Source organism: Bufo gargarizans, chromosome 4 (assembly GCF_014858855.1).
Source record: "Bufo gargarizans isolate SCDJY-AF-19 chromosome 4, ASM1485885v1, whole genome shotgun sequence".
NCBI lineage: Eukaryota > Metazoa > Chordata > Amphibia > Anura > Bufonidae > Bufo > Bufo gargarizans.
The window spans coordinates 403,023,841-403,039,718 of NC_058083.1; the positions used below are offsets into that span (position 1 = coordinate 403,023,841).

General features: G+C 41.5%; 1 protein-coding gene across 1 annotated transcript in view; it reads right to left on the reverse strand.

Moving 5' to 3' along the window:
• Nucleotides 1-15,878, reverse strand: part of AKAP12 (A-kinase anchoring protein 12) — a 184,896-nt gene that overhangs the window by 38,417 nt on the left and 130,601 nt on the right. The window contains exon 2 of the mRNA XM_044288860.1: nucleotides 3,183-3,312. Coding sequence (XP_044144795.1) covers nucleotides 3,183-3,312 — 130 coding nt within the window. The remainder of the gene's footprint in view (nucleotides 1-3,182; nucleotides 3,313-15,878) is intronic.

Sequence of the window (15,878 nt, forward strand, 5' to 3'; positions counted from 1 at the left end):
TAGGCCTCAAATTTATATCCTGCTAAATCTCTCGTTAACGCTGTCCTGTTGTGGCTGGGAAAGTTATTTAGTGTCCGTCAAAGCACATTTTTTGTTCTGGGTTTAAATACAATTCCCAATTTAACAATTTCATAATTTAGTGGTTTCTGCTATATCAGAGCTATTTGAAATCTATCCCTAAAAGGGTATATAATATTCAAGGTGCACATTGGGTCATTCAGAATAACTTCACACACACACGCTTCTGTGCATTTCCAAGTCTAATTCTGTCACTAAATCCATACCGGTCACCCAGCGCCTAAATACTAGGCCTCAAATTTATATCCCGCTGAATTTGAATACAATACATTGGGCCAAATAATATATTTGTTGTTGTGGTGAACCATAACAATGAGAAAAACATCTAGTAAGGGACGCGGACGTGGACATGGTCGTGGACATGGTCGGACATGGTGGGTGACGTGAAGCCTCATTCTCTGCTATGACATGCAGACTGATTCTCTGCTGACATGAAGCCAGATTGTCTGTTACGGGACCTCTCTCCTCTGCCTGGGTGCTGGGTAGTGTTGAGCGCGAATATTCGAAAAGCTAATTTTTTTCGCGAATATCGCAACTTCGCGATTTCGCGAATATTTCGAATATAGTGCTATATATTCGTAAAAACGAATATTCGTTTTTTGTTTTTTCCCCCCCCCCCACAAAATTACAGTACACATATAATTGATTGTTTCCCAAAGGTCCAACAGCTCAGATCTTACTCACATTGCCTAGAAAGTGATTGAGGCGCGAATCTTCGTAAGGCGATTTTATTAGCGCACATGCGAATATCGGCACGTCCCAGAACAGAGGCAAAGGGCTTTGCATTCATACATTAGTGAATTGAGTTGCGAATCTTCGTAAGGCGATTTTATTAGCGCACATGCGAATATCTACACTTGTCCCAGAACAGAGGCAAAGGGCTTTGCATTCATACATTAGTGATTGAATTGAGCTGCGAATCTTCGTAAGGCGATTTTATTAACGCAAATGCAAATATCTACACTTGTCCCCAGAACAGAGAGGCAAAGGCCTGTGCATTCATATAGTATAGCACCATATTCGCGAATACGTAGAACTTCGTAAAATTCGATTAACGAAAATTCGTATTTTTTATTTTACTTTCCACCTTACAGATTACATTGATCTGTACTCTGTCAACTACTGTCATCACCCCCCACTGTATCTCGATTGATTCCCAAAAGTCTCACATTCCCTAGAAAGTGATTGAGGTGCGAATCTTCGTAAGGCGATTTTATTAGCGCACATGCGAATATCTACACTTGTCCCAGAACAGAGGCAAAGGGCATTGCATTCATACATTAGTGATTGAATTGAGTTGCGAATCTTCGTAAGGCGATTTCATTAGCGCACATGTGAATTTTGCATAGCATATGTATTATGCGATGCGAAAATTCGAATTATCGCATATGCGAAATAATAACGAATTTGAATAATCGCGAATATTTTACGAATATTCTTTCGAATATTCACAAAATTTCGCGAATTCGAATATGGGACATGCCGCTCAACACTAGTGCTGGGCCTAAATTTATGACAATGGACTGTTGCAGTGGTGAGTGACGTGAAGCCTGATTCTCTGCTATGACATGCAGACTGATTCTCTGCTGACATGAAGCCAGATTGTCTGTTACGGGACCTCTCTCCTCTGCCTGGGTGCTGGGCCTAAATATATGCCAATGGACTGTTGCAGTGGTGGCTGACGTGAAGCCTCATTCTCTGCTATGACATGCAGACTAATTCTCTGCTGACATGAAGACAGATTCTCTGTTACGGGACCTCTCTCCTCTGCCTGGGTGTCGGGGCCTAAATATCTGAGAATGGACTGTTCCAGTGGTGGGTGACGGGAAGCCAGATTCTCTGCTATGGAACCTCTCTCCAATTGATTTTGGTTAATTTTTATTTATTTAATTTTTATTTTAATTCATTTCCCTATCCACATTTGTTTGCAGGGGATTTACCTACATGTTGCTGCCTTTTGCAGCCCTCTAGCTCTTTCCTGGGCTGTTTTACAGCCTTTTTAGTGCCGAAAAGTTCGGGTCCCCATTGACTTCAATGGGGTTCGGGTTCGGGACGAAGTTCGGATCGGGTTCGGATCCCGAACCCGAACATTTCCGGGATGTTCGGCCGAACTTCTCGAACCCGAACATCCAGGTGTTCGCTCAACTCTAGTCATTACCTATGCACTGTGTAGTTCTATATCATTGTGTGTACTATCCATTATTACGGTGCACTTACATCACTGTAAGTATATATATATATGACATTATAGGAGGCTATATAAGGTTCCCAATACTATCAATTGCAAGTTGTTGGAAGGAAACTATACTATCAGTACTCGCCCTTTTTTTTTGGGGGGGGGGGGGGGGGCTTAGAATATATATTGGGTAGGGAAGAATTAAGGTATTTCTAGGCTGTAGGATTTGCATTGACTTTGTGTTGTTGATTTATTATTGTAGATATATTTAAACAAAATCATCAACTGCAAGTTGGGGGGTCGGACCTCCTGACAGAAGATGTCTGGTGACAGAAGGATCAGGAAACTGGATTTTAACATGGCCAGTCCTTTTGTCCTTGAGGAGACAAGCCGCCCCCCAGAGTTGTCTGGCAGCGGCATTTTCCCCTTTTCAGCCCATTTTTCCCATTTTCAGCTGAGCAGAGCATGCATGTTTATGGCGGAGATACAACTGTCAGCTGAGTGGGTGTTCACAAAGTAATCTCATGTGTAGGGGTCGGCTTTAGTGCAATCCAATATCAAATCAAATGCAACTGCAAACTACCGATGAGCTGCATGTGGTGGTGCTACCGCTGTTCTCTGCTGACCTTTATTGGAAGGATGAACGGATAGATGGTGTTACAAATTACACAATAAAATAGCAAACCATGACCGAGAGGATTTGGCCAAAGGCAATGACAGAATGCCAGTTATGATATTGAGATTTTCACTTGATACACTTTTGCTACTACAAGATGTCTTCTCAGACTTGGCTGTCTCTTCCTATGACTGCTGCATTCCAAGTTTTATATCTTTTCATGCCTATGGATGGATGCCATTACAAGAAACTGAAATATCCCATTCAATGCATGCCAATGTACAAAATAGGCCATAGAAAAAGTATACCAACCTTCTTTAACAACTGCTATTATTTCTTCTCCTATCCCATGTCCATTTACATCTGAGACCTGTAGTGCTTCTTCCACGCCTTCCTCAGTGGCCCCGTTGATTAGGGCTATTTTACCATTTGTGTGAAGCAACTGCAAATAGGAAAAAAATGAATGTTGAATATCACAGTAAACTCTTTATGCAATAATTTCATTTACAGGGTTATTCATATGGATAGCTGGCATGTACCGCCCAATATAAAAACACTCCCTTGTGTTTTCCAGAGAGAGCATCAGTAAACAATGGACTGTACTCATGTCACTTAGACTGTGAATAGGCTCTAGGCTGTAGATACTAAAGAGTAGCAATTAGTCTGCAGGAAGTAAAAAGATGGAGAGTTACACCAAGTTTGAACTTCCCCAGGCAAAAACCCCAAAAATTAGAAAATGGAGGTCTATAGATGCGTTTAACGCACAAATGTAGCCTTACACAGAAAAATTATATTGAACCAGATACTTTTATGGGTCATAACCTATTTCATTGGAACCCAAAACTGAGTGACTTTTTAAAGATATGTTTACAATCCTTTGAGATTCTTAAGTAATATAGTTGTACAGACTGCCGAATTCACAGTATCCGCCACAGTGTCCTTGGCTTGACAAAAAATGCTACATGTAGTATTTTTTGTGCGTCCAAAAGCTGGCGTATATGCCTGTAAGCAGACGGATCACCGCCGGATCCTATTACAGTGAGTGGGGATCCTGCTGTGCCGGATACGGTAAACTCTGTCAGTCTGTTCCTTCGCCAGAACAGACTGCCAGAGACAAAAGCACAGATGTGAACTCAGCCTTGTGTATCTATTAGAGACTGAGACAAGTCATACTATCAGTCCCAACATTACTGTAGCATAGAATAACTGAAATGGGCAAAATATTGTTATCATATTCAAATTACACTGGAATTCCTTGCCCCAGGATGCACATTATTGTACATTTATGCAAGCTGAATTGTAACCTGTGCGATTTTATTGCCCCAGAGACAGGCGACATCAGACAAATGCCCTCCCCAGTTTGGAAAAATAATGTCTATTGCCAATTTAAAGAAAGATTCCAGGTAAAATTGATACTCTGTATTATGCCTAGTGAGGGGATTGAGGCGATGGACCATGGCACAGGGATTCTCTCTAGGCATGAAAGGGCTTTTTCCACAGACGTTTCGATTAGCGCTCATTTGCATCCACCTATTATGAATTCACTCAGTTCTATCAATTATTGGCAGCACATCCTTGATTATACAGTATAATCTCTATGTTGCTGCTGGCATCTCCCCTCTCTTGGTGGGCATAGCCACCGGAATACTCAGTTCAGTGCCAGACTAGGGTTCTTTGGTCCCTTTCTTATTTGTGATGCTAAACCCCAATATCATCAATAAAGTTGAATTGGTTTTGAATCAAAGAACTAGTCCCTAGTGGCAAGTGATTGACTCAAAAGGCAGCCCAATGTTTTTTTTTTTTTTTACTGGATCTTTGGGGCCCAATATGATATCAGAGCCTGGACCCCTCTGAGGATTCTCTCGTGGGCCAGTCCAACCCTAATTCACTCTGTCCACTGCTCTATGCTGCTGGCATTTTGTGTCTATCTGCACCTCCCCCTGAGTGTGTGTTGGCATACTGATCCCACATTGTAGGCCTCTTGAGTGTGCGCTATTTGGCTCTTGAAGGGGCAGAGCACATGCAGTCTAATCATTCCTCAGCCCTGGGTTATTTAAAACACCTTCCCCTGTATGGGATGCCTCAGCAAAATGGTTATTAGCTTGGCTAGTCCCTGCAAATGTGGTTGTGTCTTCTGAACTTCTGACCTCTGCCTGCTTACCGAGTTGACCATGTTCTGCCTGTCCTGACCTCTTTCTATTCATTGTATTGACTCTGTGCCACCTGCCCTGAATTAATGCCCGTTTACAGCATTGAACAAACTCTGCCTGCCCTGATCTTGCATGTCCACTGACAATGATTCTGCCTGTCCTCTTGATTCCATGCACCAATGTCTCTTGATCTGCCTGGGTCAGCTTCATTGAATAAAGACTACTTCAAGAGGTAGCGATCTGGTGGTTCCCCTACAGGTCCCTGTACAGGGGTAAAAGGGTGATAACCAGGGGACCACTTAGATTTTTTGCGAGTGTACGGGCCGTTTTTTTGTGTTCCATATATGGTCCGTATACGGAACCGTTCATTTCAATGGTTCCGCAAAAAAAAAACGGAATGTGCTCCGTATGCATTCCGTTTCCATATTTCAGTTTTTCCGTTCCGTTGAAAGACATGTCCTATTATTGCCCGCAAATCACGTTCCGTGGCTCCGTTCAAGTCAATGGGTCCGCCAAAAAAACGTATGTCTTCCGTATGTCTTCCCTTTCCATTCCGTTTTTTCTGAACCATCTATTGAAAATGTTATGGCCAGCCCAATTTTTTCTCTGTAATTACTGTATACTGTACATGGCATACAGAGGAACGGAAAAACGGAAAGGAAATGGAAACACAACGGAACTCAAAAACGGAACAACGGATCTGTGAAAAACTGACCGCAAAAAGCTATAAAAGCCATACGTTCGTGTGAACTAGGCCTAAGTAATATGCGTTCAGTGACACAGTAGGCCCACAACTGGTGTATTACACACAAGGAGATGTGATGACAATATCCGGTCATCTTTCATTCTGATAAAAGATGCAAAAGAGACAACAAATGAGCATCTGCTTATTTATCTGCTGAAGCAGAGGGCCTGTTTGTCAGTAGAGGGGACTGCTACTATTACATGCAGCGATTTCCTCCACAGTATGGGGAGAAGCAATTGCTAATACAATCGCTCTTCCCCATTCAGAATCATTGTTTGTAGGCACCAGAGGCTGTTTACACAGCACGATTTGCTGCTGGCAAACAACGATTTTTGTGTCTGCATGGATGATCTATTACCCCATGAACAAGCGTTTTGCTCATTCATCGGATAACCGGCTGCATTTTTACACCACCATATAATCGTTAACACTCGTTAGCAATCATCTGGCGGAATTCTCGGCCCATGTAAAAGGCCCTTTAGGTCGTCAATACACGTCTCCCAACTCCCTCCTGACTTCCCCATACACATACACATTCAGCTTGGCCAAAAGTGTATGTATTACAATGGAGAGAGGGGAGAAAGCCGCAGCCAGACACTCCTGGGGTGGCTTATCACCAGGGACAACAAAAGGAGTGGGAAAAAATATTCATTTTGTCTGGTCCTTCTTTCTCTTTGAGGAGTAATTGTACCTGACTGTAGATTACCACTGCATCCTGCTATTATTTTAATTGATAATTCACTTAAGAAAGCAGTTATTGAATAATCCCTTCACAGCCCCAAATAGAATGGTAAATACCTTCATACCGTGAACTCCTGCTCCTCTCTAAAAAGATTAGTCTAAGGCCCTTCCCCACCATAAGTACACATGAAATAAGATTAGTTGAGAAATGTCTGTCTCTTCATGTAGAAGAAAAGGTCTCACCTACATAGACCATAACATATACAGGTTTATTCTATTTATGTGTTAATTTTGCATGTTATTTTTTTTCTATTTGCCATTTGTCCTTATTAAATATCTGATTGCTTCCCCATATAATAACAGGGTGGGCAGCGATGACTGATCAATAGGACATTCACACTTGAAGCACAATTGCTAATTAAGCCAGTATTCACACACATTGCCTGGGGCAATCCTTTGTCGTATCCGTGTACAGTCCCATTGTCTCCCAGTAGACTGTCAGAGTCTTTCTTCTTGAATTGTAGTCTATTGGAATAGTAGTGGACGAGAACATGGGGAACAGGATATGGTAATAGTTAGAGATGAGCAAATTTTTCAAAAATTCTATTTGGTTGGTTTGTCGAATTAAAAATAAATTTGGTTCGATCCGAATTTATTAGTGGAAAATCGCGTTAAAAAACCGGCTAATTCCTGGCTGCAGAGGGGTCTTTATAGTTGTGTAGAACACTGTGCCTTGTAGTAAAACGCATTGGGAGTCTGCTGTGGTAGTGAAATAATCACTGCACACTTCACTTATTTGGGCAGTCACGGGGCCAAAACTGACAAATAACTCAAGTATGAACTCAGCCTTACAGGTCGATGTTAGAGTCAAGTAGAAGCGCACTCTTTTTACACCGTCCTCAGCAGATTCCACATAGATGTCTACAGAACCTGTTCTATTAAACGCTTATACTAGTAGAGCCCCCCTGAGTGGAGAGGGTGTCAGCAGTAAGTTTGTGTTGACGTCACTGATTAATTTGCCCTTCCTGTGATCCGTCAGAAAAATAACCCACAAAAAAGGGATCCTGTCGGTTGAGCATCCGCCTTCACTCGCTCAGCATTTGGTCAGTAATCCATCAGTATTGCTAATGCCCAAAAAATAAGAGTGGATCCAAAACAGAGATGACCGAGTCAACCATTCAAGAACCGCTGGGTTGCTGGTCAAGACACAACTGCTAGATGACACCGGGAGCTCAGGCCTCTCGCTGCGACTCGTGCTGCCAAGCCCCCTTACTCTGCTGCGACCTGTGCCTGCGCCAGAAACATTTAGGCCTCTGCCACTCCCCTGTACAGGCCCTGGCACTTCTCTGTCTGACATACTGTTAGATCAGATAAATAAATAAAAATGAAATTAAAACACCTCAAAAAAGTCAGTAATTTTCTCACTTCACCACACAACAGCAAATACTTTTTTTGTGCCATTAATACATGCCAAAAAGGGCTTTAGAACATATAACTGCACCTCTGAACGGCAAATATATTTTTCTTTTTTCCACTTATACACTCCACAAAAGGCTTTAGAACATATAACTGCACCGCTGAACGGCAAATATATTTTTATTTTTTCCACTTATACACTCCACAAAAGGCTTTAGAACATATAACTGCACCGCTGAACGGCAAATATATTTTTATTTTGCCACTACTACACGCCAAAAGGGGCTTTAGAACATATAACTGCACCTCTGAACGGCAAATATATTTAACTTTTGCCACTAATACATGACAAAAAGGGCTTTAGAACATATAACTGCACCTCTGAACAGCAAATATATTTTTCTTTTGCCACTAATAGACGACAAAAAGGGCTTTAGAACATATAACTGCACCGCTGAACGACAAATAAAATTTTCTTTTGTACCACTAATACACACCAAAAAGGGCTGTAATTATCACACTTCACCACACAACGGCTAATAAGCCCTGTTTTCCACACTAATACAAGCCAAAAAATGCTTTAGAACATATAACTGCACCGCTGAACAGCAAATAAGACGTAGAAATATTCTTGTCTGTTTTGCAGATGAGAATAGATATTTCCATTGATGGGAGTGAGAAAAATATGGACTGCACATGGAAGGTCACTGTATTTTGCGGATCAATTTTTTTTGCAGACCAAATTACGCACACATCCGTTTGCATGAAGCCATAGCATTTATTAACCCTTTTAATAAGGGTTTGGTGCATCTTGGGCTGCTTTAAAGACAGTAAATTAAATCTACCTCTCTTTTGCCACAAAGTCACCATTTTTTTTTACAAATATGAAGTTTTGTGATTTATTTTTATGTATTTTTTATTTTTTTTTGCAACAAACTCCTGAAATAAAACCATTGATAAAGGCCCCTATATCCAAAATAATTACACCAGAGAGGAGCAGCTTTAAAGATTGCAGTGGTGTGGAATTGTAATTCATCACAGCTATCCGGCTCCGAGCAGTACATTGCAACATGCAAGCAATTTTCTAATTTTCTATTGTGGGCAGTTTAATGTCAAAAATATCTGCCACTGTTCAAAGAAGACACTATTATGAGCTAATACTTACCAGATCCAACACTATAAAATGGTTAAATATAAATGACACACAAGTGCTTTTAGTTTATATAGCAGATTCCCTCATTGCAGACCTATAAAATTGCAAGTATTCTCTCAATTACTGGCGGTTTTACTTTTGTAAGTCACAAAGTCAGTCGTTGCTGCAAGCAACAAGATCTGAAGGCCCATGTAAATCCTTCCATTATAGGGTAAATGAAAACAATTTCCCCTCGTTCTTCCTTCTTTCTGGAAATGACTGGCTGAAAGAGTATTCAGGAAGCAAGGTGTACTCCATGAAACGTGAAATATAGACCATCGAAGGACGTTTCTAGGTTATACAGAATTCATGCTCAGTTCTGGTGTTTGGGTTTGATACAAATGCACATTTTTATTTCAATTAAAAAAAAAAATATCTAAAGGCCTTTCCTGCATTTAAAAGAAAATGTGTCACCAGTTCTTTTTCTGCCAGTTATTTATTTATCATACTCGCTTATATAGCGCTGACATATTCTGCAGCGCTTTACAGACATTAGCTTCAAGCTGTCCCCAATAGGGTTCACAATATTAGTTCCCTGTCAGTATGTCTTTTGGAGTGTGGAAGGAAACCAGAGTACCTGGAGGAAAGCAACGCAAACACAAGGAGAACATACAAACTCTATGCAGATGTTGTCTTTGGTCGGATTCGAACCAAAGACCCCAGCGCTAAACACTGAGCCACCGTGCTGCCCAAAACCAGATAGCAACACATACCCTTTTTTCTAAATCTGATTTTATTTGCAAATTGCGGATTTATTTTTTCTCTTTCCTGAATACGATTATGAGGGCAGCCATTTTGCCTGAGCTGTTCTTAACAGCATGTAGAAAGCATTAAGACAATTGCTGTATGGCAGCTACATGGTCCAATGGACAGGAGGGGACCTCGTTGACTTCTATAAGAGAGTTTTCTAGGCATGCTCTGTGACCTGTGCAGAGTAGATACACTTTGACAATCACCTGTTGTGAATGTAGGATCTCCATACAGCATTATCTGTCTCTGTACAGCATTAAAATGTATTGCCTCAGTGGAGGCAAAATTAGTTCCAGCTAAAGTCGAGCAAGACTTTGGTGAATGAATTCGGTCATCATTTCTACATCTTAAAAAACATTTAAAATTTGGAATGCGAACTCGGGTTTGGTACCTCGGTACCAAACCCGACTTTGTATTGCTAATTTTAAATGTTTTTAAAGATTTAGAAATGAATACTGAATTCATTCACCAAAGTCTTGCTCGACTTTAGCTGGAACTAATTTTGCTTCCATAGATGCAATACATTTTAATGCTGTACAGAGACAGCTCGATTCGCTCACCACTAATGACGACCTTCAGGATAGGCCATCAAGGTTTGATCAATGGGGGTTCAACCTCCACCAACTTTAGCTTCAGTGTTGACACAGACACAGTGACTGGTCCTTTTGGGCAAAATAATGAAAAGCACATCCTCATTATAGTGTCCGGGAGACATTTTGCAGGTCAGCCCCTAAATGATCAAATACTGATGAGATATTCAAAAAGTAACGCTGGCCAGAGACATATGAATGTTATCTTCAGACCATTGGCACATCTAGCTAACTTTGGTGAGATTGGCTGACAACTGATGTTTGCGGTTATCATACACTGATTAACAGCAGATGCCAGTAAGATAAACAGTATCTGCCAAGGATCTGCAGATAACTTTTTCATCATCAGCCAAAAAAACTATTCCTTCCATCTCCACGATACACATTCAAGCTTAGCATTGCACAGTATAGGGAGAAAGCTATCAATCAGCTGCTAGAGGACAGGCACTTGGCAGCTCATGCCTTACATTAAATGACTCATGCCTCCGCTCAGTTGCAGCTAATAGACAGTGATTTTATGAAAACTACTGAATCAACAAAAGTAAGTGACCCTGTGCTGGAATCACTACTTTGTGCTGCCTGGCCCTATGCTGGAATCACTACTTTGTGCTGCCTGACCCTATGCTGGAATCACTACTTTGTGCCGCCTGACCCTGTGCTGGAATCACTACTTTGTGCTGCCTGACCCTATGCTGGAATCACTACTTTGTGCTGCCTGACCCTATGCTGGAATCACTACTTTGTGCTGCCTGACCCTATGCTGGAATCACTACTTTGTGCTGCCTGACCCTGTGCTGGAATCACTACTTTGTGCTGCCTGACCCTGTGCTGGAATCACTACTTTGTGCTGCCTGACCCTGTGCTGGAATCACTACTTTGTGCTGCCTGACCCTATGCTGGAATCACTACTTTGTGCTGCCTAACCCTATGCTGGAATCACTACTTTGTGCTGCCTGGCCCTATGCTGCAATCACTACTTTGTGCTGCCTGACCCTATGCTGGAATCACTACTTTGTGCTGCCTGACACTGTGCTGGAATCACTACTTTGTGCTGCCTGACCCTGTGCTGGAATCATTACTTTGTGCTGCCTGACCCTGTGCTGGAATTACTACTTTGTGCTGCCCTCACATAGGTCACAGGTAGCCTTTACCTGCAACATGTCCATTCCTTCTTTCCCCCAATATCTGGTATCAGGGCAGAGTCAGGACACCCCTATACACCTTAGATAGTTATCAGGTCCCACCAAAAACAGTCTATTAGAATAAGAAATAAGCAATCTAGCAAAATCCTCTGCCTGAATGTCTAAGTAGTTTTTCTGTATTCATTAGCTAAGTGGCTTTATGTCTGCCGCAGCCCGGTAGTCAAGCCTTGCTCTTAAAAGGTTATTAACTCAGAGCAAATCTTACTTGCAATCTCAGAGAAACCTGCTGCAAGCTTCTTAGTGCCTAAATTATCCTCTACTCTTTAATAGTAAGTAATAAATGTGGGTTTAATTCCACCAATACGCGTTTCCCTCCACGGAACATGTGCTAAAGGGAACTGTTCACATTGAGCATGGGATCTGAGCTGAAGGCAGCATGTTATAGAGCAGGAGGAGCTGAGCAGATTAATATATAGGTTTATGGGATAGAATATAGTATAACTTGTATTTTATACATTTATATTACTGCTCATTCTGGGCTTTGAATCCCAGGAGGCGGTCCTATCAGTGATTGACAGCTATCGCTGTATACACAGTCATAGAGGGAAGGAAGTCCCTGATAGGACCGCCTCCTGGACTTCAAAGCTCAGAATGAGCAGGAATATAAATGTATAAAATACAAGATATACTGAATCTTTTCCCATAAAACTATATATCAATCTGCTCAGCTCCTCCTGCTCTACAAAATGCTGCCCGCAGATTACACTGCATTTTCAAAGTAATAGGTTCCCTTTAATTCTCGTAGGGACAGCAGGTTTATTTTGTGCCAGATTTATACAATGACACCAGGTAGTGTTGAGCGAATCGAAGTCCACAAGGTGGACTTCGATCCGAATTTCAGGATAAATTTGATTAGCTGCAAAGCTGAATTTCCTCGTGCGTCGTGGTGGTGAATCGATTTAACTTGAAATAGTGCAAAAAAAAAAAAAATATATTATACTTACCTTCTCTGTTTTCTTGCAACAGGCCAGCTGCCTCCATCTTGCTTGAAGATCTCTGCCAAAATCCCATGCATGGTGACGTCGCCATGACGTCATCTCAGGCTGTGTAAGATTTCGCACCAGATCTTTGAGCAAGATGGCGGCGGCTGGCCCCGCACGAGCAAATGGAGCAAGTATGATTTTTTTTTTTAACTTTAACACTAGATTATTGTTATCAGATGCCGCAATTATGTATGAATGTGGCATCTAAAGGAGTACAATGACGGGGGGGCTTCAATCGCCACTCCCTGTCATTGCAACAGCTACTTACAAAGAAATGTGCTTTATGACTGAGTAATTCATCACAGAGCGAATGTTTTTGTAAAATTCGGAGAAGCAGCCAAATCGAATTTTCAAATACTTTGCTCATCTCTAACACCAAGTCATGCATGTTGGGAAAGTGGCACAGGGGCTCATAAATATGATGTGCAGCCAAATGCAATATTTTATATTGTCTTTATGGCAGCAATATTAATAAACCTGCTCTACTGGGTAACAGCCAAGCAGTATACCAGATGGCGGTGGATCCTAGCAACCACTGAGTAATAGTTCCTGAGTAATGCCAACATACCCTGTCATACTGAACAAGCAGATTACTAGAACAGGAGATGGTGAGAAGACTGATATATAGTTTTGTGTTCAATATAACTTTTTTGCACATTTTGGGAATAGGAATCTTCTCTGTGTAAGTGTGCCTACACGGATGACTGACCACTGGATTCCTAATCCAAAAAGCACAGTGAATCACAATATCTACTGAATGACTTTCCATAAAACTGCATATCAATCTGCGCAGTTTCTCCTGATCTATCAATTACTGCTTGCATATGGGGCAGGATGTTTAAAGGGACAACACCATTGCATTTTAACAGTCTATATGTGAATATTCTACAGTATGTATTCTTTGTTGTTTTACAAAAATTGGGTAGACCATGTATTCTACTTCCTGCCCTGGCTCTTTAATTTTCTCCCTTGTTTGGACTCTCTCAGCCAGACCATTCACTGCAGCCAGAAACGGGGAAGAGCGACTCAATTAGAGAACTAGTCTAATAAGTTGAATGGTCCTCTGTGGGTATCCTTATCTAGGCCTATCAAGAGAACAATAGATTTCCTATCCGTGGGGCAGCCGCATGCGGATCATGGAACAATTCACTTGAATGGTGTCCGCGATCCGCATCCGACGGTCCGCACCGCAAAAAAGTAGTGCATGCTCTACTTTTTTGCGGTGCAGAGGCACGGCCACAAACACCATGGAAGCACTCCGTAGTGCTTCAGTGGGTTTCCGATCCGTACCTCTGTTCCGCATCTCCGTGATTGCGGGCCCATTCAAGTGAATGGGTCCGCGATCCGTGATGCGGAATGCACACGGCCGGTGCCCGTGTATTGCAGACCCGCTGTATGCGGGCCGCAATACGGCCACGGAGGGCACACGGTCGTGTGCATGTAGCCTAAGACTGGCATTTTTTGCGGATCAGATGCAGAACAAAAATACGGTCGTGTGAATGAGGCCTTATAGTGAGGATTGCCTTTTAAACAACATCACCCCCTCACAGCAGCAGTAAACTGGTAATGGATTACCTATCAATAGAAGAGTTTCATCTACCTATGCTACCTGCTATAGTCTGGTATAGTATTGAAAAATGAAAAAGAAAAACGTCCAAAAATTAAAACAAAAATATTTTTTTCTATGATTGAGTTTAATAACATGTAGCTTTCTGATGGAAGTATCCCTTTAATGTGACAGGTTCCCTACTTTATTATAAAAAGTCTTTTTTTTACTTTATTTCACTGTTATTTATAGCCTGTTGTGACCCAGAATGGCTTTGTTCTTCTGCAGCAGACAAATCAATCCTTTCAGTATAGTCACAACATGTTAGCATTGAACTAGCGATATTTTAATGCTGTCCATAAAGTGTCGAGCTACTGTGCGCTGTTTTAACTCTGTTTAAGCACAGTTTACTTTATAATTCAACATGCTGATGTGTAAAAAGGTTTGTATATGCTATAATACGTTTTAATGAGTTTTTCCATAACTACGTAGAATAACATTTTTCTCTTTATTTACGCACGGTGCTGAAGAATTTACTAGTACAAAAAGTTTCTCCCCAAGTGACCCAGAATTAAAATAGATACGCCACTCTATTAATAGCAAAAAGCAAAAACCAGACCAGCAAAATGCCTTAAATCCTGAACCACATAGTCCCCAAAAGCTGATAATCCATCATCTGTTTTTGGCGCATACTGCAAGGTATACTGGAATCTAACAAAACCGAGCTAAGAGACTGGGACCGTGTGACTAATGATTTACTAATTTCATTCAGTTAAATAGCGCTTACATATTCTGCAGCGTTGTACAGAGACCATCACTCAAATAAGTCCTTCTCTGCAATGAGGCTCACTATCTAAATTACAAATGAACCTTTCTGTATGTTTTCAGAGTGTGTGAGGAAACCTACAGCGAGAACATAAGAGACTCCAAGCAATTGTAGTCCTTGGTTGGATCTGAACCCAGGATCTCAGATCTTCTCTATCTTTACAATTAAAACTCATAAACTCTTCTACAATCGTTCAATAACTCAGATTACTAAAGGGGTTATCCTGGTAAATATAATGATGACCTATCCTCATTGGTCCGAATCCTGGAACCCTTCTGATCAGCCGTTTCAGGAAGCCACCACGCTCACTGGCGCTCTGGTAAGCGCAGTCGGCTCCCAGCTGCTTTCCAAGGACAGCGCCATACATTGTATAGTGGCAGTGCTTGGTATTGCAGCTTAACCTCATTGACTTGAATGAAGCTGAGCTGCAACTAGGCCATGTGACAGATGTACAGTGATGTCACAGGGGCCAGGAAGAGGCTGCAGTGCACATGGACCACCAGCCTCTTCTAACAGCTGATCTGCGGAAGTCCTGGGTGTTGGACCCTCGTCGATATGATATTGATGACCTTTCCTGAGGATAGGTCATCAACATAAATTCCCAGATAACCCCTTTAATATTATATTCTGGCATCATCAGATGTGGATGTTAGGACTTTTCCTGTATTTTAAAATTTTGTAATCCACTGAAAACAAGTAGATACTTTTTAGCAACATACATTTTTGTCTATTCCACTTAAAAATATGGGATAGGACATGCCTTTTGCAAAACACGTCAATGAATAATTCAGATCATCGGTTGCCCATGTCAATATGCTGAAACTACAGGCACTGCTAATTTTACAGAAGTCTGTCTCATGTATAAGGACATATTACAGCTCAGTTTTGAGAGGTACATGAGCCCTTCACTCTACCACCCATTCCATA